The sequence below is a fragment of the Phragmites australis genome, chromosome 15 (assembly GCF_958298935.1).
Source record: "Phragmites australis chromosome 15, lpPhrAust1.1, whole genome shotgun sequence".
Lineage (NCBI taxonomy): Eukaryota > Viridiplantae > Streptophyta > Magnoliopsida > Poales > Poaceae > Phragmites > Phragmites australis.
Window position 1 is genome coordinate 24,476,631 of NC_084935.1, and position 23,538 is coordinate 24,500,168.

A 23,538-nucleotide genomic window follows, 5' to 3' on the forward strand; every position below is an offset into this window, starting at 1 on the left:
AATAGGCCCCATGAGGGATATAACGGCCAGAGGTGTATATTTCCTAAAACTGGTCGGTAGCATGACCAGGGTATGGTTCCCACGACTAGTACAAGGCATACGTGACTAGACTCCCTGCACCATCACACAAACTCATGTCCGGGCCTACTGGTCGCAGGGTCGGATTTGACACAACATGTCTAATCGTATTTATTGACATCCACTCAAGTGTTTTTCTTCCCCAGATGCCAACTCCAATAGGCGAAGTCATGGACGGTGCAAAGGGGTTTTGTCCTGTCTCGTGCATTAAATGCTACGGAGTGGGACTTTTACAGGTCGATGCGGCATCACACGACGGACGGGACGTTGTCAGCAGGCCAATCAAGCAAGTGGTCAAGGACGGTCCTCCGTAATAAAGGCTTGGGTTAGATATTAGGATGACCAGGGTCTTCTGTTTGGACTCACACGTAAGTTCTCCTCCTCCCTACTATATAAATGGATGAGGACCCCGTTTGTAAAAGAAGGAAGATGAAGTCTAGCAGCCAACTAGAACTACCTCTTTAACCAATTGAGATCCTCTATAATACAACACACAGGATATAGGGCTATTATCCTCCGGGAGGCTTGAACATATATAACTCCTTGTGTCCCTAAATTCATTGTACACGCACAACATCGATTCTTGACATGTCGTTTAGCACCCGCTGTCCAGCATACCACAAAATTATTGTCAAGGACTAACCCTCAACATTTGGCATGCCAGGTAGGGGGGGTGTGTTTTCATCATTTCATCAAGTTTGAAAAGCTTGATCAGGTTACCCATGGCTAGATCCACGGCAACCGCTGAGTCCTATTTCGAGGACCCTATTTGTCATGGGGTACCACCCGAATGAACCCGGTGTGCTCCAGGCATGGGACACCTAGACCAATTCCAGGAGCTCCAAGACCCAACGCGAGGTCTGCATGGCGGACCATGCAACAAGGGGCGCTAGAGGCCCTCACGTCCCAAGCGCTGGTGGCGAACCCCTGGCTATACGACCAGAGGGAAACCAGTCTGGAGCTGGACAGGCAGGTGCTTCGAGACAGCCCCTGTATCCCTAGTGTCATCTCGAGGAGCCCCTACACAGGGCGTAGTGTACGGTGGCATCATTGCCTAAGCCAGCGCATCGCCTAAGCATCGGGGGCTCCCCCCCCCCCTCGTGACTTATCACCACTCCGCGCCCAGCATCGTGACTAGGAGACGATGATGCCAGTGTAGAACCTATAGACCCTGCGAATGCTCCTTAGTCACCCATCGGTACTTATACCGGAGGGCTTGCCTGTGGCACCGTGGCTGCGTGATCTCGCCCTCCTGGCCGAGAAAGCGCAAGGCCAGACCTCCCGAGGCCTAACACACCAGCGCTTCGAGAAGAAAGATGAGGAAAAGGGTCAGAGCTACTGCCACCCGATCCACCATACAGACGCCCATGACCTGACCGAGGGCAAGGTTGTTCAAGGCATCATTGACCAGGAGCTCAGGGAGCACAAGCACAAGAACGGCAAGGACGATGAGGACGAGGCTGTCCTTGACTAGTCAGCTCTAGAATACCAGCAAGCTGATCACATGGTCCACCACATCTTCGAAGGCGCCACGATATATTCCTCTAACAAGGAATACAAGTTGCTGCATCGGACCCCAAGCCTGCGCCTGAAGTGGTCAGAGGTCCTGCTCACTTTCAACCAGGCTGACCACCCCACGTGCATCAGATGCCCTGGTCGCTACCCCATCATGGTTGAACCCACAGTGCAGAACATCCGGCTAGGCCGAGTACTCGTCGACGGGCGGAGCTCGATCAACCTCCTCTTCACCGACGCGCTGGACATCCTACAGATATTGAGGAGCTTGTTGACACCATCTCCACCCTTGTTTGGGATCACCCCGGGCTCCTCTGCTAAGCCTCTCGGGCAAATTGAGTTGTTTGTTACCTTCGGCTCGCTGGACAACTTCAGAACCGAAAGGGTCATGTTCGATGTGCCAGACATCAGGCCCAACGTATAACATGATCCTAGTTCATGGCCATTTCCCACAACACATACCAAGCGATCAAAATCCCTGGGCCAACATGGGCCATCACCATTGTTGGCAATACCAAAATGGCCCTGCACTTCAATAAGAGGAGCCTTGAAATGGTTGAGCTGACTCTCGGATCGCAACCCATGACCGCTGAACCCAGTTGGCGACCGGTAAAGGTCCATGTTATCGCCAGCCCAGACGATTGGCTCAAGGAAGTGAGCCTGGACGACACCGACCCAACCAAGTCGGTCCAGATAGGGGCCGCACTGGACCCCAAATAGGGACTCACGCTCATCACCTTCCTCCGGGCGAACACGGATGTCTTTTCATGGGGTCCGTCTAATATGCTCGCAGTCCCCAGGGATGTGATCGAGCACAAGTTGTATGTGCGACCAAACGCGCAACCAGTAAAGCAAAAAGCATGTCGATTTGCAACCAACCGGAAGGAAGCGCTTCATTAGAAGATCGACAAGCTCCTGAAAGCAGGCTTCATCCGAGAGGTGCAGTACATAGAATGGCTGGCTAACCTAGTCATGGTCCGGACCGATCTTAATAAGGCATGCCCAAAAGACCTTTTCCCTCTTTCCTGAATCGACCAGCTAGTTGACTCAACAGCCAATAGCGACCTATTATGTTTCTTAGATGCTCGATCAGGGTACCATTAGATTAATATGTTCAAGGAAGATGAGGAAAAGACGGCTTTTGTTGTATTCTTTAGGGTCTTTTGCTATGTAAAAATATCTTTTGGCTTAAAAAGCACCGGTGCCACTTACCAACGGTGTATTCAACTCATTCTCCAACCACAGCTCAAAAGAATTGTCAAGGCATACATGGACGATGTGGTCGTCAAAAGCAAGACCAAGACAGACCTGGTCATAGACCTTCAAGAAATGTTTGACAGTCTCCAGAGGTACCGCATGAAGCTGAACTCGATGAAGTGTACGTTCGAGGTTCCGTCAGGGAAGTTGCTTGGATTCCTCGTGTCTCGTCAAGGGATAGAGGCGAATCCTGACAAGAATAGGGCCATCGACTAGATGAGATCCCCGACTAGGTTAGAGGAGGTTCAAAAACTAACATGATGCATTGCTGCTCTGAGTAGGTTCATCTCAAAGTTAGGGGAGAAGGGATTGCCACTCTTCACACTCCTGAAGAAAAACGACCACTTTCAGTGGACGCCGGAGGCAGAGGCAATATTCCAAGAGCTCAAAAGGTACCTCTCCTCCCCTCCCGTACGGACCGTGCCTTGACCCGACGAGGAGCTTTTGCTCTATGTTGCCTCAACACCTCAGGTCGCGAGCACAATCCTGGTCATCGAGCGAGAAGGTCTCCGGTGACCAGTGTATTACATCAGTGAGGTCCTGAACGACGCGAAGGCTTGGTACCCACAGGCTCAGAAACTGTTATATGCTATCCTGATGGCCTCTCGCAAGCTCAGACACTACTTTTAGGCTCACAGAATCAAGGTGATTTCCTCATTCCCAATTAGGGAAATTCTCCATAATAGAGATGCGATAGGAAGAACAGCAAAGTGGGCAGTAGAGCTCGAGGGTTCGATCTTCGGTTTATCCCTCGAACGTCTATCAAGTCTCAGGAGCTGGCCGATTTTGTAGCTGAGTGGTCATCCTTTGAGCCTGAGTAGATACAGTGACCAGAGGCAAACGAACATTGGACCATGCACTTTGATGGCTCATTCACACTAAAGGGAGCCGGGACTGGAGTGGTTCTAACCTTAGCTACCAAAGACATCCTTTGGTACGTAGCTCAATTATATTTATCCACTAATAACACTACTAAATATGAGGGTCTCTTGTCCGGAATGCGATCAGGCTATGCGAAGAGATCGGGACCAAGTTTTGCTATGCGTCTATGGCTCACCCCCAAAGCAACGGCAAGTCAAAAAAGCGAATGGGATGATACTGCAAGGGATCAAAACTTGAGTCTTCGACTGGCTTAAAAGCTATTCGAGAGGCTGGGTGAACGAACTCTCCATAGTACTCTAGTCATAGCAAACGACCCCTAGCCGGGTCACAGCCGAAACCCCTTTCTTCCTGGTTTTTGGAGCCGAAACAATGCGCCCCTCTGAAATCGCCCTTCAGTCACCCCGAGTTAGCAATTACTCGAATATCGACCAGGTGGTACGATGGGAGGATGATATAAACCTAATCGAAGAGTTATGTGATCACACTCTAATTCGAGCCACATGTTATCAGCAGAGCCTCAGACACTACCACGACCAAAAGGTGTGGAAGTGAACACTAGTCGTAGGTGACCTCATCCTTAGGAAAATCCAGAATAAGGCAATTCGGAATAAACTCTCACCCAAATGGGAGGGATCCTACAAAGTGGTCGCCATCACCCGAACTGGCGCAGTCAAGCTAGCCATGGAGGACGGTCATGAATTATACAACTCCTGGAACATCGCCTTGTTGCACAGGTTTTTGTGTAGGGTCACTCGAAGACGGGGTTGTCTTTCTATTTTGTAGGACCTTCCTGACGAGCGTAGAATACAACTTGTAAGTTCTTAGATTCAAAAAGAAAACCACGGGCTCCCAACATATTGATTCTCCTACCAAGCACGTGACCACGCTCGACGGCCACTACGTAACTTAGTGACCAAGATGCCAAACAACCAGGAGGCCGGAGACAATGACCACCAGGCCACAAGTCCTTGCTAGGGCCGAGCGCTACTCGCCCCCAATGGACTTGCCGAGCCATGTCTTATTCCACATACCAAGAACCTGACTAGTGGGCGGATAGAACAAGAACAAGTGTTCAACCCCCACGCTTTTTCATTCATGGAAAGGTTAGGTTACAAGCCGACTAGTTGCATCCAATTAGACTAACTATCCTACCACATGTCTGCCCTATCCTCTCTGGCTCAAGCGGCTAGCGCAAAGTTGATAGAAAGAGTCCGCTGAACTCTCGCTTCTATTTTCCCTTGAATGAGTCAAGGAACCTCTTGTACTCCTCCTTGCAGCGGCAGCTCACCACTCTAGGGAAGGTCACCGACGCAAAGACCCTGCTGAGGCTATTGACCGGCACTGGCGCACCCTACAGACCTCCCTTCCGCTTCATCTCCAACTCTTCCTCTTCATTGACCTCCTTCTCCAGAAGGTCCCAATCGACCCACTCCTTGTCATCACAGATATCGATGACCTCAGCTATGGGATTCGCCTGGGCAGGAGATCGAGACAGACCAGAGGGGGGTGGCCTTCTTTGGAAGAGCGTGAGCTTGATGGTTGCTGGTTTCAACCTTGTAAGCGTAGCCACGGAAACCGCCGTCTCTAGAAGCACCACAGCGAGCGAATCTGGAGTCAGAGCCAACTCTGCCCCCGTCGAGCCGTCCGAGGTCATTGACCTCTCCGGCGATAAGGGAGGGGAATACGCCACGGCCTCCAGGCCTACAGACACTACGAGGTAGAATACAAGATGGGATGGAGGCGAATGGATTCTAGGCACTAAAAGCTTGAGGGTGAGAAGGAAGGCAAGGGGGTGGCTCGAAAGGCCATCAAGTACTCCTCCTTTCTTAAACCGCAGTGACACCCCAACAAGCGTGGCCTTCAAAACCGTTCAAAACTCGAGGGGTGCACAGAAAGAACTAGGAGTCTTTTAGGTCCAGCGGCAATCAATGTCTCTCTTTCTCTCATGCCCTCTTTTTTCCCTCTCGGGACATTTAAACCACCCCATGTGACGTGAAGTTCAGAGTTGCACTCTAGGGATAGACGGTGTCAATGACCACTCTCTAGGCAGTCTACGTCTGCTCAGGGCCCAAGTGTTGTGATCAGGCCAGGTCATGGTCATGAGGAAGCTGAGGGACTACTGTCAGTGTATTGAGTAAAGGGGTACCCTGACAAACAGGCCCCACGAGGGATATAACGGCCAGAGGCGTATATTTCCTAAAACTAGTCGGTCACACGACCAGGGTATGGTTCTCAAGACCAGTACGAGGCATACACGACCAGTCTCCCTGCACCATCACATAAACCCACGACCGGTCTCACTGGTCGTAGGGTCGGATCTGACATAACCTGTCCAATCGCATTTATTGACATTCACTCAGGTGTTTTTATTCCCCAGGTGCCAACTCCAGTGGGCGAAGTCATGGACGGCGTAGAGGGGCCTTGTCCCGTCTCGTAGCATTGAATGCTACAAAGTAGGACTTTTGCAGATCGACATGGCGCCGCACGATGAACCGGAAATTGTCAGCAGGCCGATCATTCAAGCGGTCAGGGACGGTCCTCCGTAATGATGGCTTGGGTTGGATATTAGGATGAGCAGGGTCTTCTTTTTGGACCCACACGTAAGTTCTCCTCCTCCCAACTATATAAAGGGATGAGGACCCCATTTGTAAAAGAAGAAAGATGAAGTCTGGCAGCTAGCTAGAACTACCTCTGTAACCAATTGAGATCCTCCATAACACAACACACAGGACATAGGGCCATTATTCTCTAAGAGTCCTGAATCTGTATAACTCCATGTGTCCTTGAGTCCATTGTACACGCGCATGTCAATTCTTGAAACGCCGTTCACGCACCCGCTGTCCAGTATACCCCCAAAATAATTGTCAGGGACTAACCCTCGATAGTTCCACTACATTTTTCTAGTTGTTATTGCTTATTTTCCTATGATTCATAGGGATGCTGAGATATCTAAAAGAGTAACTCCCCATCTCGTAGCCAAATAGTCGTAAATATTGTTCCTCAAAATTCTTACCTCTCCGTAGAAGAAGAGCTCACTTTTATAGAAATTGATTTTTAAGCTAGGAAATTGATCAAATGCACAAAGCAAGAGCTTCATATTCATGGTTTGTTCATCTGCATATTGTAAAATAGATAGTCCATTATCTATTAAATGAGGTACAACTCCTGCTATTTGACTTTCCTCTTTAGCTCTAACTATAAGAATAACTAGCATGTCTACCACAATATTAAACAAAATGGATGAAAGTAGATCTCCTTGTTGTAACCCCTTTTTAGTTTGAAAATATTTTCCAACATCATCATTAATTTTTACTCTCGTGCGACCTCCTGTCACAAATAGCTCAATCCATCAAATCAGCCTTTATGATCTCCCACAATAATTGGTAGAACTATGTCGGGAACCATCCAGTGTTCCAACCTCTTTAACCTCATTTTCCGAGAATATCTATATGAGCATATCATTCTCCGCTTGAGATACTTGAGCAATATCTTCCATTTGAGTCTCAATCATTGAGAATTGAATACTGTTAGATGGACCAAATAGTCATGTTTAGTATGCGGTAATATGCTCTTTGAGTGCGTCTTCCCATCGGATCACCCCTCCATTATATCTCAATTGAAATATACATATTTTATGGTGTTTACCATTTGCTACCAATTGAAAATATTTCATAATACTATCGCCCTCTATCAGCTTTGTTATTTTGCACCATAGGAACCATTTGATTTCCTCTTCTCTCAACAAATGAGACAGTCCCTCTTTGAGGAAACGCAATAAATCAATCTCATACTGTGGTAGAATTATAGACCGAGCTTTCTTATCGAGCTCATTTATCTTTCTAGTAATTTCTTGCCTTTCCTTCTTATAATTGCATGGCGCACTCTTAGTCCAACCCCTCAAGTATTGTGTAAGTCTTCTAATTTTCTATTGATGGCGTTCCATCGGTGTCCACCCTTTGTTCGTTTCTCCACACATCTGCTACTTGCTCAAAGAACCAAACACGCGTTAACCAACTCAGGTCAAATATAAATAGCTACTAGTTTGAACGATGTAATGCCTCTCTTGAATTGAGAAGTAGCAGTGTATGGTCAGAAGTTTCCCTACAAAGGGCCTGAACCATGAACAATGGATACTTAAGTTTGCAATTAGTCCTCACAAGATTTCTGTCCTGCTAGCTAAGTACCTGTAATTTTCGACAGTGTGAAATTTTGACAACGCTTGTGTGTGTTCATCGACGTCTGGAATAAGATATGTGCATGTCTGGAATAAGATGCGTACATTTTTTAGCATCCTGGTGAGTCCAAACCAGTGCAATGTGAACCTAATTGTTGTCAGGGGATTATTCTTGATAACGAATCTAGGGTGTACCGAACGATAGGCGTATTGATCTGCATTTTTTGGGGTTGGATCTAATGCACTCAAGAACACGAGGATTTTATACAGGTTTAGGCTTCCTATATGATAATAGCATTACGTTCTGTGTATTTTTTTATGTATTGGCTGAACTTTTGACATAATGTGTTCCATGTCTTTACAAACCGGGTCCTCCCCCTTTATATACAAGGGGAAAAGGTGTAAAAAATACAAATAGACCATGCTAAACTTTGTGGCAGACCTATACCTAATGAAGCCAACTACCCCTAGCAAATCATGGCGACGTATAGTCGCGGTTGTCCCGCTCTGGTTGTCCTACGCCCTGTCCCATCCACCAAACGTCGTCACGTTCGCCTACGAGGCCATCCCGTAGCAATAAATGTTGCGGAACGAGTCACTGCACAACGCGCCTGCCCACGATCTTGCTCGCCAAAAGGGAGTACCTAGTGAAGGAAAACACTCGAGTGGATGGCATTAAATGTGACTTGACTGGTTAGGTAAGTACCTGCTCTGTGATCAGGGAACTGGTCATAGGAACTCTATCCTGGTCGCAAGGTGAGGCTGTAGTCTTAAGGGTGTTCTCCTGCCGGTTGACACATGACAGTGTTGGGCCCGCCGGGTGAGGCACCCCTTACCTATTACACCGACAGTAGCCCCCAAGCCACATCACGGATGTGGTGGACTGAGTGGTTTGCCATAGTATCCCATGGTCGATGTGCGCTGTGTGGTCGTGGTCGGGTCTAGTCGCACCACTTGGACCCTAGGTGAGCAAAAGTCCTCCCAGGGAGTGGTTGACATAGGAAAACACATCCCAAGGGGAGGTTAAATGTCCAGAGAGAGAGAGAGAGTGTGTGTGTGTGTGGGAGAAGAAAAATTAATTGCTGCTAGACCCAAAGGAATTTTGGTTCCCCACGTGCGGCCTTTCGAATTTTGAGCGGTCTGGACCCCACGGCTATTGAGGGCAAATGCATGACTACCCTACTCGTTGCTATCCTCCCCTGTCACCTATCCTCTAGTGACAGCACCGGGGAGAGCGTGCCTGCTCCCTGCTAGGGGAGATCATGATGTTAGTCTCTTTTTTCTTGGCCGGACTCATGCCACCATTCTCTGAATTCTTCACCACTACCATCTCCTTCTATGACATCTACCACCTGCATCTCAACCCTAACTCATTTGTGTGAGAACTTCATCAGGTTTGAGCCATACCTCGACCTCGTTTGGTTATTCTACACTTGCTGGTCGGTGACCGGTCCAGCCACCTGAAGCTGCGGGTTTCGCCTCTGCAACGGCACCGTGGACTCCTACATTGAGGTGGGCCTCAAGTCATCATGATCAGGATGGAGGGAGGAGTGGTTCTACCTTGCAGCAGACAACTCCTTGGACAACCTCCGGGTGCCAAGCGCGCTGGTGCAGGACATACACAACTAAGGGAGCTCGCCCACAACTACCCATAGCTACTGACCCTGGCCAAGAGAGTCGGTCGGCTCCAAGAGACCGGGCTAACGGGGTCGGATGTCGTTCATGACTTCATCAAGCGCCGGTTTTGCCGCTTGTGGAGGCTAGCACACCCGATGTTTCAGTATTCTAGGCCAAACAACGTCACCCGGGAGAGCTCCACAGGTAACAACGCCACTGTTTCCTTTCTGTTGCCTCTTTTGATGGGTGTGAGATTTCTTACATCTCCTAATTTGTCCAAATCTTAATGACGATACCGTCAACTCGCATATATGAAGCCTGATGTCGGCTGCTCCAAGGAAAGGCGGTCCTCCGACCGACGCACTTTCGCTATGTGATCTAACCCTGTCTGAGAGAGCACCGCTCAGAAGGGTAAGTTTGGTATTTTCAAAATGCCCCCCCCCCCCCCCGAGCCTTCTCATGAGTAAGATTTTCATGGTTAGCGCCCTTGCAGGGTCTCCGTGAGGTCGATGTCTTGCGCCTGATCATCGACGAGGTTCTAGAGGTCTCCGATCAGGCCGCCTTAGGGAGAGAGATTCGCCACGACTTCCATCCCGGTGCCCAGCAAAGCACAGCCTCGCCTGTCCCTAACCCATCTGATCATGCCCTCGGCCCGTCTGGTCATGGCAACAGCCAGGCTGCTTGGGACCAAATAACCATGGGCGGAGGTCTTGCGAGGAGCATCGGTCCGTAGGGGAGTGACCAACCTCGCCCTGAGATAGCCAGGGCAACAAACTGCTCACGGTTAACTGTTGACCCTAGGTGAAGGTGCTGTGAGCGATGCCAACCCGCAGGGAAGTGACCAGCCTCGCCCTGAGCTGGCCAAGGGTGACCAGACTGCTTGCGGTCAACTGTTGACCCCGGGTGAAGGTCCTGTGAGCGGTGTTGGCCCGTAGGGGAGGGAACAGCCTCGCCCTGAGCCAGCCGGGGGTGACCAGACTGCTACTCACCAAGCCTCCACGCAAGGGGGGAAGAGAGTGACGGAGGATTCAACTTTCGCGGAAGTGTCCAAACACCCCCATGGGACACCGACCACCTATGGCTCGATGCCAGCTATGACATCCTCCCTGCCTGGTCAACTCATTGGCTTCACGAGGGTGAGAGTTAAGCTCACCACTCCGATCGCGCTGTAAGTTCTCCGGTTAGGTGTCAATACTTTGAGTTCTCTCTTGACTTCGCAATTTGTGTCACTGCTGGTCCTCGACCCTGCCAATGACCCTAGCCACTACTCCTCTTCTGGTGGCTTGGCAGGATGCTCCAGCCCTCGAGCCAACAATGGCCTCGATGCCAAAAATACATGTTGTCACCCCTGCACCTACAGATCCAACCATGGAGCCCCTCCTTCCCTCGACCTCCTCTCCATGGTTGCCAGTCTCCCCACCTCCATTAGCAAACTCATCGCTGAGAAGGAGGCGGCAGCTTGCCGCTGCACTGAGCTAGTGAGGCTGGTGACCGAAGAAAAGGGGGATAGGCACTCGCTTCAGCGGGAGAAGGCCGCGCATCAACAGGAGAAGGCCACGGTTGTCGATTGACATTCCAAGCTGATGGAGGATGAGCGAACGACCCATGGCTTTCTTCGAGGTGCCTTCATGGCCATGCGGGGAGCCCTAAGGAGCATCAGATAGGAAGCTACCAAGTAAAAGGAAGAGTCTGCGTAGGGTTGGGCCTACGCCATTAGCGTCCTGGCGAAGAATTTTATCCAGCTCTCGTGCATCATGGCAGCGAGGGCGGAGGAGGATGTGGTGAAGGCGGCAAAAGGCACAGTGGGATACATTCTCCAATGCTACAGTTGTCGTGACCTCAACTTCAACCTCGAGGTCATCCAAGAGGGGATCGTGACCACCGGTCCCAAAGCTAAAGTGAGGCTGCAGGTTAAGTGTCAAGGGCCTATGGAGCACGTAGGGTCTCTCTTTTGGATGGAGACCACCGAAGAGCAAACATGAGACTGCAACTTAGGCTTGTATCATAACTGAATGGAGTTTTTCATTTCTTTGATGGGTTTGTGTCGCTGCTATAATCGTAGAGTCCCTGAATTGACCAACCCTCCTGCTCGATCCAAGCCCCCGACCACGTCCTTCGATGACACCAACGTCCAGCGTAGTTGGGAAGCAGTGGCCGAGTGTGAGCTTAGGTTTACAGTCAGGCGAGAGTTCTTGCAGAGCGATCTTTGAGGTGTGCCGGCCCTACCACAACTTAGTCACGTATAGTCCTAGGCTAGCCAACTAATACTCGACTAGCTGACTCATGTGTGGCTTGCGACCTATTTCTTTGACCAGCTTGCCGGGAGGAGCTACTGGCGGTGCAGAGAGACTTGGAGCAAATGATGAGGGAAAATGACCAGCATCAGGCGTATATCTATGATTGCCTAAGCTAGGTGTTTACTCCGCTTGACTCATTGCTCCGGGCCGCCGGCATTCAAATTCACCCCACTCTTGGAGACACTGTAACTAGTCATGTCGACTGGCTCTTGGCAGCCTCCGAGGAGGCGGGTGTGTTTGAGCATAGGCTTCGCGAGACCGTGCGTGACCATTTGTTCGAGGTCGAAGCCTACAGTGCCTGCCTTGCCCATGCCTGCATTAGCGAGCACTTCCCCGATGTTGACCTTATCCCGACAGTCTCCAAAGGCTTTGCTGGCGCCTAGAAGACCACAGAGGAGCTCCACGACCTTGCGGACTTATATCTATTCGCATCCCGTTCTCTTCTTTGGACCATCTTGTTTGAACTGCTAGCAAGTATTTTTGAATCTTGGGGACACTAAACAGATTAACAGAACCAGCCCCCGGGCATTACCCGGGCGGTCATTTTGTAATAAAAGGACATGTATTTATATAAGTTTTCCCTATGTTCATGTGGTGAGTAGCCTCGTTACTTCTAGAGGGGACCAAGGCTTTCTGTACTGCTCACTAGTTAGGTTTGTAGTGCATAGGACAGCCCTTTGCACAATAAGCCCTTCGGTAGCGATAGCACTCGTCCCGAGTTAGGACTTGTGTCCTCATGGTCGTTATCCCTCAGTCACCCATATCCCTAACACTACGTGAACGGAAATGTTTATTCATTCCCTCCCAATCGATTTGGTACTCACCACATGAGCGAACAGGCAAAATAAATTGAGCAAATAGGTAAAATAAACTAGCAACATGAAAAGGACTACAAATCCTAAATTGTTCTAGCACCCGACCATCTGGCTGCCGACCAGGCAGTCTAACACCCAAATCAGAATATTAAGAGAAGATGGGAGACCATTCTTGTGAGGGAGATCCTGTAAAACAGGCGTCTAGTCTTTGAATCAGAAAAACTTACAAGCTGAGGGCAGTTCGGTCTTCTCCAGGAGATCCTACAAAGTAGAAAAAACAGGCTCATGCTAAAGCAACCTTACACATAGAACTTGTGCAACTGGTTTATATTCCATGAATTGTGCAGTTCACAGCTATCCTCCATGGCTAGTTTGACTGCACTAGATTTCGCTACCGCACCCGGCAACCTCGATCGGTGTAGGGCCCTTCCCACTTGGGGGAGAGCTTGTTTCGACCTGCCTTATTTTAGATTTTCCTTAAGACGAGGTTGCCTACAACTAGGTTTTGCTACCGCACCCGGCAATCGTGGTAGCGCAGAGGCTTTGCTGGTATCAGGCTGCAAAAATTAGAGCATGATCGCAGAACTCTTCGATTAGGTTTATGTCATCCTCCCGTCGAGCTACCATGTCGTCGTCCGAGTAGCAGGTCTTTCGAGAGATCGGAGGGCGATCTCAGAGGGGAGCGTTGCTTCTACGCCAAAGACCAGGAATAATAGAGTTTTAGCCGTGGCTTTGCTGGGGGGTCATTCGTAGAGACCAGAGTATTGTGGGGAGTTCGTCCACCTAACGTATTGAATAGCTCTGAAATCGATCAAAGACTCGTGTTTTGACTCCTTGCAATACCATCCCGTTTGCCCTTTTGACCTGCTCATTACTCTGGGGGTGTGCCACTGGCGCATAGCATATTTTGGTCCCGATCTATTCATAGTAGTCTCAAAAAAGCACTACTAATGAACTAAGTCCTGTTGTATGTAATTATTTAATTTTGGACTGACAAACCGCACTACCGGCTCTCGTATGAACTTAATCATTGCCGCGATAGTGATCTTCCTGACTGGCTTGACCTCAATCCATTTAGTGAATTTATCGACTGCAACGAACAGGAATTCAAAACCACTAGGGGCCTTAGACAATGGTCCCATAATATCGAGCCCCCAGATAGTGAAAGGCCAAGAGAGTGGTATGATTTGCAGTACTTGGGCTGGTAAATTGGTCTGTTGGCCATGGTACTAACACAGCTCGCACCGTTTCACCGGCTCGCAAGCATCCTGGAAGGTCGTGGTCCAATAGAATCCTTGCCCACATTTAGTAGATTTTTACATTAGACTAGCTAAACAACAAAGGAAAGAAAAGTTTAAGGCTATGTCTAATTTCCAAAAGGCACGTTTTATCCCTCTTGAGGTTGTAGCACCTCACTTTTTGCCTCGGGTGAAATAGTCATCATGTTTTGTTGCTCGTGTAACTCGTCATGAGTCTACTCGGTCTTCTCGAGTTGAGACTACTCGGGCTGCTAGTGCTTCTCGAGTTGAACCAACTCGAGCTTCTTGAGTTGAGTCTACTTGGGTTACTCGTATTTTGCCAACTCGCATTTTTAGTCAAGTGACTCGGTACTAGATTCCTAAATGCTTTATTACTAATCCTAGTACTGAGACTTTGACATTTTTTGTTGCTTTGTAGGCTTTTCAAGTGAGGAAGGAGAACATTTGGCTAGTCGATTTCGGATGCTAACATCACATGTTCATTGATAAGAATATGTTCTCCTCCCTTGTACATTCATCTTATGCTGAAAGTGTTACTTTTGGAGATGCTTCTTCTACATTAATTGTTGCAAAAGGTATAGTGTAGGTAATGACAAGTTTATGTTCAAGTATGTTGCTCTAGTCGAGAACTTAAAATTAAACTTGCTTTCTGTCTCACAAATAATTGATGAAGACCTTGAGGTGTGCTTTAAGAAACAGGAATGCAAAGTATTAGATGCTTCAGGTGATCTGGTCTTTAGAATCTCACATTTTGGAAGAGTTTTTAAAGCTGATTGCACCACCTTCTTCTAAGCTTAGATGCCTTATTGCTAATGTTTCAAAGATCTATTCTTTTGGCATCGTAGATTTGATCATATTGGTTTAGATCATGTCACTTGAGTTAGCAGTTTAGATCTTATTCGTAGCCTGACTAAGCTTAAGGTGATAGCGAGTTAGTTTGCTCTTCTTGTAAACATGGTAAAATACATTCAGATTCACATCCACCTATTACCATGGTTATGACAAATACTTCTAGTCAACTTTTACACCTTGATACTATTAGACCTTCTAGAGATCAATCTTTTGTAGGTAAATGGTATATGTTTTTTATTATTGATGATTTACTCTATATATTCTAGGATGAAGTTTTTTGTTATCTTAGAAGTTTAGTTCTTAGATTGTTTGTTGATCTCCCAGGATCCTTGAGAGCGACTAGAAGTGATAATGGAACATAATTTAAGAATTCTTCTTCTGATTACTTTTGTGCTGAAGAATTAAACATCAATTTTCATCACCTAGAGTACCTCAACAAAATGGTGTTGTTGGAAGGAAGAATAGACCTCTTGTTCAGATGGCTAGGACCATGTTAGAAGAATTTTCTACTCCTAGGAAATTTTGGATTGAAGCTATATCTACTACTTGTTATGTTTCAAATTGTGTTTTCTCCTATGACCTGAATGTCGCTATTCTGGTATCCCCAGTTAGATAAGGTGTTATACTCAACGATAACACAATCCAGGAGCCCAGTACCACGAAAGTACTGGATTGCCGGGACCGGGTCATCATTGTCAACAGCTTCTTCATCCCCGCTACCACCGGCTTCATTATCCATGCATCCTGCATCGACCTCAGAAGGGTCCACTCTAGCTCCCCCTCTACTGGAACTGCCCTCCCCGACATGCCCCCCATCCTCTTCATGCATCACCTGTTGGCCTAAGCCTTCCACGGTAGTCACTGCATCACCTTGCACCAGTCGTGACACTATGTTTACGTACACCCCCATATCAAAGTTCTCCTCCAATGCCTTGCGTGAGTACAAAGTCCATGCGTTGTTCCTACTCATCTCGAACAACATATGGACAACGACCGAGCTGTTTGGAACAAGCCGTGGCCGTACACCCTCTAGGACAACAGTATGGGACTGCTGGTTCACACGCAAAAGGCACATAACATGTGATTTTAGACCATCTAGATTAATAGGTACCTCAACTGAACTCTCTATGTGCTGGCAGTTCTGAATTGTTACGAGTCTCCCGTGCAAAACTGTGGGACGTTCTCCATAATAAATATGGAAATTCATACCGTATCGCCTAAACAAATGTACATATAATAAATAATAAGTAAAAAAATAATACTAATTAATTTGTGCAATACTTAACATTACTAAATATTTAAGTACGTAACTATGCATGTTCAAAAACCCCCATCAGTGCATGTTCAACTATTGTGAATAAGTACTAATATACAACTAATATGCATCTTTTTTGCTACGGGACACTATCTTCTACGGTTCTACTAAACCTAAGTGATTAAACTAATTAATCAAGTTAATTGAAATAATCATATTACTTTAATAAAACTAATTACCTTGATTAAATCACGTAAATTCATGTTATTAAATTAAATAAAGAATCTAATCACACTTACTAATAAAATTCATATAACCCAACTAAACAAATAATCTAAATACTCTAATTTATCAAAATAATATAATTAATTAAATGTACTTCAATGAATTTAACAATATAATTACGAAGGAACTAATATACTTCTGAACGGACTAAGAAAAATCTAATTACAATTACTAATTAATTACGTAATCTAAGAACTTACCTAAAAAAAATTGAGCGCAGGTGCTGCTCGCGTTGATCCTCTCCGGCTGCCCCTCTGCTCGAGCTGCTTCTCCTAGCGTTGCTCCGCTGCTGCTCTCTTCTCTCCAATGCTCCTCTCTTCTCTTCTCCCTTCTCTCCTCTGCTGCTCTCATCTCCTCTGCCAGCCAGCGCATTTTATAAGCACAAAAGCATCAGCAACCCTGGCACGCACACACCGAAAGCATCGACACGACGCGACGTGACAAGACGCACGGATTTCGGCAACTCGGGTACCGAATACGGCACTGTGCACTGTATTCGGCACCTCAGTTGCCGAATACGGGAAGATTTCGGCAACTCAGGTGCCGAATACAGTGCACAGTGCCGTATTCGGCACCTGAGTTGCCAAAATATATGGGCCTGGGGTGTTTTTGGAATTTGAGTTACCAAAAGCCAAATTTCGGATTTTGAGCTACCAAATACGAGTGCTAGATTTACAAATACGTCAACATGTTGTCTAGTTTCACAAATACAATCGCGTATATTGTCTAAATTCCCAATTTGCCCTGAATATCAATCCTCACTCTAAAAAACATAGCTGTTAGATTGTTTGACTGGACCACACCAACACCCGAAAATGTTGCTTCACCACGTGCGTCATTTGATAATGCTTCTCACCATGGCATGCTACATTTTAACATACTCTCCCCAGTAACAAAAGAATGAGTGACATTTTAGATTTCGCACGAACTACAAAAGGCTGGTACGAAAGGCGAAAAACCAAAGAATTTCTTCTCGATCTTCTAAGCTCAGGCCTCCTCGCTCATGCGCGGCCAAGTCTTTTTCATCATTATCCTGACTCCTGGGCTCTTGGATACATCATTCTCGTTCCCAGCCTTTCTCCACAGCTCTGTTTCCACCATTGACACAGCAACATCAGCCGAAGCGTATAATCCGGCTCTGGATGATGCTTTCATACACTTCCGTGGAGGACTGATATATGACATTAGCGCCAGATCAGATGCTTTCTGTCGCATCGGTTATTCAGCTGCTCCTTTAGCTTTGTTTGCAGGAGAACGATGTCGAATACTGAATACAATAAACTCAATACCATCAAGCAATAGGCTATAGCATCACCAGCCCAGCTCCACCACCTCGAGCCATGCTTCTTCTCTTCAGAAACTTTACATGGCACATGAAAAAAAACAAAGATGGGGGAAAAAGAAGAAAAAACACGAGGGTACATGCACATGTTACACACTACCTAGGATTCACTGAACAAGGAGATGAGATCCAGATGTTGTATTGCACACTTGAATGCTTCAGCTCATGGCGATAATAGTATCTCACATGTCATGGACAGTTTGAGTTCTTGCCAGGGCCACCATAATAGAAGTAGGTGCCCCAGTCGCCATTGTTGCCGTTCTGCACATCGTAGCAGTTGGACTGCTCCGTGAAGGTGCCCACCCCCTTTGGAGCACTGAGCTGGTTGCTGCTGTCCACCACCTGGATGTTCTTGAAGTAGCTCGCCTTCCCGAACCCTTCCTCCGGGAAATGCCCGCTGCCCATCTGTGTCGACGTGTGCGTGCCGTCGGGCTCCGAATTCACCACCTCCCCACCCCACTCGATCATTGAAGCACTGTCAGCGAGGTAGGAGAAGAGGAAGGACGGCCAGTAGCCAAGGACATACTCCTTGCCAAACTGCATCCACCAATTCCCCTCCTTTGGATCCTACTCACAAAACATGCAGACCAGAATCGTTAGATAATCACCACTAGAGGTATTAACAATATATGCAGTGCAAGTGATTTGGACTTTGAAGACCATTTTTCAAAACGTCAGGTGTGATGTGAGCATGGGCAGGAGCATTTTTTGTACCAAGTGGGCAAAGATTCTCTGGCCCTGTGGTTCTTGTACTGATTCTGAAGGTACTAAGCAGGTGGTGACGCCTAATTATTAGTTTAATTGCTCAATGCTCACCTTCCAGATAAGTATGCTGATATCATACTGGGAGCCAGCGTAGTTCGAGATGGGGAAGATGCTAGCCCCCATGGCGATCTCGTTGTTGATCTGAATGAACCCCGAGCACAAGATGTTGTAGCACCCTGTTGCTTGGTATGCATCACTCTACAAAATACCAAGCAAAGCAATGCAACAGACACCGAGTTAATGCGTCAACGCAGGAATGTTTGCAAGAAAGTACAGAACTGCATTAATATAAGCATGAGCAACTGAGTTTGTGAGACTTACTGTCCAGTACGTGAACAACCTAGTGTTGTTGTCTCCATAGAGGTCAGGGCTCACCTGATGAACCAAACATCACATAAATGGTAAGACATACACTTCAGTTTGCATCACGGAAGAGGCAGCAACCGCCAGAACAGTTGGCATTTACTTGACACAAGTATGAACATGATGGAATTCATGAGCTCAGGTTCTTTTCAGTACCTGCCAACCAGCCTCGATGCTGTTAAGATCTTCCCCAAATGATCCCCCCAAGATCCAGAGCTGGGACAGGCTAAATTCGTTAGGCTGCTGAATCTTGGGCTCCCACACATTAATGGTGGCCTTGGCACCGTAATACTTATCTCCCTGGACGTACGCTATAGCATGCTGAATTCCACAACGACAACAGTTCAGTAATCACAATATGACAATGTAATTACCATGCTCTTCAACTAAAAAAATTAAACATTGCACACATACTTGGTGACCACCCTCGCTGAGCATGTTGGGATCAACAGACAGCGGGTTTGGAGCAGTATGGCGTTTCCTGCCATACCGCCGCATGGAGCTCGCTCGGAGCAGGTCATACTTCTTCGTCCTCCGAATCGGGACCGTGCCCTCCGGACACCTACCGTTTTGATGCCACAGTTGGAGCCTCGGTTTCTCGCCAGCATAGCTGGAGTCTATACTGCTCTTGGCATCATCATATAGACCTTCAGGGTGGTAGGCCGGCCTAAACTGCAAAGATTTTGGGCAGAGTTAAGATGGTGAGTGGACAAAGTAACCATGAACAAGGTTGGTTTTGAAGTCTGAAAAGATTTCCAAAGTTCACTGACTTACCTGTATTGTGTGGTTCTTGAGGAGAGGATGATCAAAGGCTGGTTGGTGGGAGATATGCACGCAGTCGATGATGTCTCCATCTGGGCTCTGCAGAGCAAGACTTGTATCAGTGTCAAAAATGGAAAAGACACAGTTCTCGCCGAAGCAATGCTCATGTTGGCTTCTTTAGATTTTTCAAACCAACTTCTTTCAAAAAGAGTCTTCAAGATTGCAATTTTTAGGAAATGTGGTAAAGCAAAGATGCAACGTTAAGCTGACAATGTAGAACTTTAAACATTCTCTCAGCTCAGAACTTGCTTGAAAATTATGGAGGAAGAAAACGTTCAGAAAGGTAAGACTTTGCCCCTATTCAATCAGAGAATATCACTTTGCCGGAGCCAGCCCGTATGCAAGACCCACCCATCATTTTATGTTCTAGTTTGCTCCAATTTGCATGGTCTATTTCCAAAAGGTGATAACTTTCTGAAAAAAATCTCTAAAGCATCAACGAAAATTACCAGCAAGAATAATCCAAAAGAAGCAGAGAAAAGTACACTTTTTCCAGCATAATGAGAATACAACTTCTCACTGAATAACTGAAACTTCTCGAATAATACCAAATGCAGCTAAAGTACAAAACCGAAAATCACAAAAAAAATCCAACAACCCCAAGAACAGCTCCTCCCAACCAAACCATCCCACTGCAACGAAACCCCAAATTCGAGCCCCCATTTTGAAGCTATTTCTTCCAAATGCATCAGCACAAAGCTCAACGAACACCCCAAAAGAAAGACCAATCTTTTCAAATTCTAGGGACGGGTAGCCACCCACCTCGATGCTCTTGATGGCCGGCTTGTTGAGCCGCTTCAGGTGCCGGTGCACCCTCGCCGCCGGCGACCTGGCCTCCGCCGCAGCCACCCACAGCGTGCACACCGCCGCCGCGGCGAGCACCCACGCGGCGCCACCCCGCGCCGTCGCCATGCGCTTCCCCCACACTGCTGCTTCCACCGCTCACTGTCAGCTCGGCAACCCCTCTTCTTCTCCTCCCGCCCCCTCCTCCCTCTCCGAAATTGCAAGAACGCCCTTCTCCCTCGCAGAAAGGCCCCCCTCGCCTCCCGCGGCGAGGACCGGTCCGCGATTACGGCAAGAATGCAGGGTGGTAGGTGGCTAGCCCGTGGATTGCAGCCTTGCAGGCTGCTGCTGCTGCTGCTGTGGAGTTGGGGAGTGTGCAGTGAGCTCGCTGGGAAGCGGGAGGTGGAGACTGGTCGGTCTGTGCCACTCGCCATGCTTTTGCCGTTCCCGAGCTTTAATTTTGGATTTCCGGACGAAACTACCCCTCCCGTGCTCCATGCTTCGTTAATTGTTACGCGCACAGGGCGGATGCAAACGGGTGCCGACCAGATCACGCTGACTGGTGGGGCCTCGTGTGAATGTTGCGAAGAGATAGAATAGGAGTGCGGACCGACCAGTCCGTTTTCTTTTTCTGACACGATGCGCAGTGTTTTGAATTTTGGCTGAAAGTGTAAACCGTACATAAAACTGTTCATATTTAAATTTATATTTTTTATAAAAGAAACAAGTTACGAGCTGGAGTGCCACGTGAGATGCAGCAAGTGCCGAGATACTTGCCAAATGATTTCTGGAAAAGTTTGGATCAAACTTTTGAAATTTTTACTAACAATAGTTTTAAAATATTTAGTTTGAAAATATTAAAATCATACATGTAGATTTATCTTTAAAAACGTTTTTATAATATTATAGATCAAATATATTTTAATAAAAATAATGATCGACTGTGTCTTATTAAAACAACATATATTTATGTTGGCGAAGTAAAAGTTGTAGGTTGACGAGACACTTGCCATTTCCTAGCCATGTGGAACAGGGTGAATAGGTGATATGGAGACATGCATGTCAATCTGTCGCCAAGTGTCTGTTTTCAAAGTCTATTTTATTAAGGTAACTATTTTTCAACAGAATACGAATGGGCGATTAATTTTTAAGTAGAAACCCATAATGCATAAGATTTTAAGGAACTTAAAATGAAAGATATTATACAGTACTAGTAAATAAATAGAATAATTTTCTTACGTACCATTGAAAGTGTTTGAAACCCTCGTGATGAGAATGGCATGACAAGCTGCCTGCCACACTTGTCATGGATGTATTTGGTTGAAATATAGAGGTCTGATAGCATATTTGAAATTGCCTTTTTTTTATACACACAGGGAAAACTACGTAAAATATAAACGCCACTATAATGTAGTATAGAGTTTGCTTTTATGTCCATCGCAAATACTTAAAGAAGTTTATTTTACACAAAGTAGTAGTCCTTAGGAGTATTAACGGAACAAGCTAGACGAAGAAAATATAGACAACCTATCCTGCATTGTCATAGGTATTAGTACAACTAAATTAACTAATGAAAAACTAAGAATGTTTTGGTGATTATTCTAGACATCTAGCCCAGTTAGTTAGGGTTTTTATTGGAAGTTGTATACTTGGGTTCGAGTTCTAAATTTAGCAGGCGTTCGTATTTTTTAAGATTAATTCTTATAAAGAAATAGTGCATGCACGGGTGGACGTATTTAATGGTTAAAATCTATGTCCACACTAGGTAAGATTACAACTCTAATCTTATTAGATATGTGATAGGACGTACTCAATAGGTTTGTGCGTATAAGTATGTCCGACCTTGTACTAGAAAAATCTAGCTAGAAGTATATTAGCATTTATCATATAGAGGAGTGAAGATATAAAAATTAGCTACTAATAGTTAGTCTATCTTAAATTTTAAGATGCATGTAATATTTATAACCCTATTATATATTTGGTTGAAATATGTTAAGATGCAGGGAGTATAGAGGTTGTGTATTACGCTAGTATCTACTTGTGACATGGCCCTCGGTTATGCGAACCATGGGTGTCCGTAGCGATTCCCTAACTCTAGGTGGTGCGCGGGCCCCGCCTTGTGTCCACTGTGGCGCCAGCTCGTGCCCCACGACACGTCTCGATCCGACCCTGACCCGCGCCCGCGCAGAACATCTTAGTTCGCAGCTCCACCCTCACCGACTCGTGGGCCCATGCTTTGTCTGGTACCCACATGTCAGTAAGATGGCGGGCTGTCTTCGGGCTACCCCTGGGCTGCAGAAGGCGGGCGTGGCAGTGTGTCAGCACGGCGCAGGAGCGAGGAAGGAAGGGGCCGTGTCCCGTTCCCGAACATTGGATTCGCTCTGCTAAATCTGCGCACCATGCAGCGACGGATGGCGGACGGCTTGAGACAGAGAGAGAGAGAGAGAGCGCGCGCTTGCCAGAGTATGACTGCTGGGCCCTCGTGCTTGTCTCGACTGGGCCCGCATGCAGCAGAACTATGCAACACATTTGAAGGAAATTCTACCGGATTTGGTAAACGAAATACCCTCTTCTAGCATGTGCCAATTATTAGATCAGAAAAAAGACACTATAGATCAAAATCTTACGAAGATGTTTTTTAAGGGTCATATAGAATTTTCTTCCAACACATTGTGTTATGCAGCATTACCAATATCCAAATATACTGTTGTTAGAACTATGCTTTTGCTACTGTATTAAGTTGGGTTAATAAGATCTATACTATCGTAATTTTATATGTTTTGAAAATTGCCACTATAAAGGTTGAAATCGAGCTGATGCCATTACAATTAGTCTTCGATTTGAAACATGCTATTATGTAAAATTTAGACAGTATTGCCTCCTTGTATTATTCTTCGTCACACCCATATGTTCAATTCCTTGCCCATTCTCCATGGCCGCACCAGCTGAGCTCCTCCGACAATGATCCCATCTGCTCCACCCATTCGCACATATGTTTGATCTCCTTATTGGACAACCCCCTCCATGAACCATCCATGGCCACTACCCTACTGCTTGTGGCCTTTGCTTATGGGCCAGATCCAGCAAAGGGCCATGAGCAACACGACTTTATCGATGTCAGACCAGAACTTCTAGATGACGCTATAGCCCCTGATGCGACCGTTGCCATGGGCATGG

At 46.9% G+C, this 23,538-nt stretch overlaps 1 protein-coding gene across 1 annotated transcript; it reads right to left on the reverse strand.

The window, feature by feature from the left end:
- Positions 1–17,563: 17,563 nt before the first annotated feature.
- Positions 17,564–20,802, reverse strand: LOC133893644 (protein neprosin-like). Its single transcript, XM_062334724.1, has 7 exons — positions 20,341–20,802; positions 19,531–19,617; positions 19,171–19,428; positions 18,913–19,077; positions 18,715–18,768; positions 18,445–18,591; positions 17,564–18,195 (listed from the first exon to the last, which is right to left on the reverse strand). The coding sequence occupies exons 1-7, from the start codon at positions 20,488–20,490 to the stop codon at positions 17,818–17,820; spliced, it is 1,239 nt and encodes a 412-aa protein (XP_062190708.1). The 5' UTR covers positions 20,491–20,802; the 3' UTR covers positions 17,564–17,817.
- Positions 20,803–23,538: the final 2,736 nt, after the last annotated feature.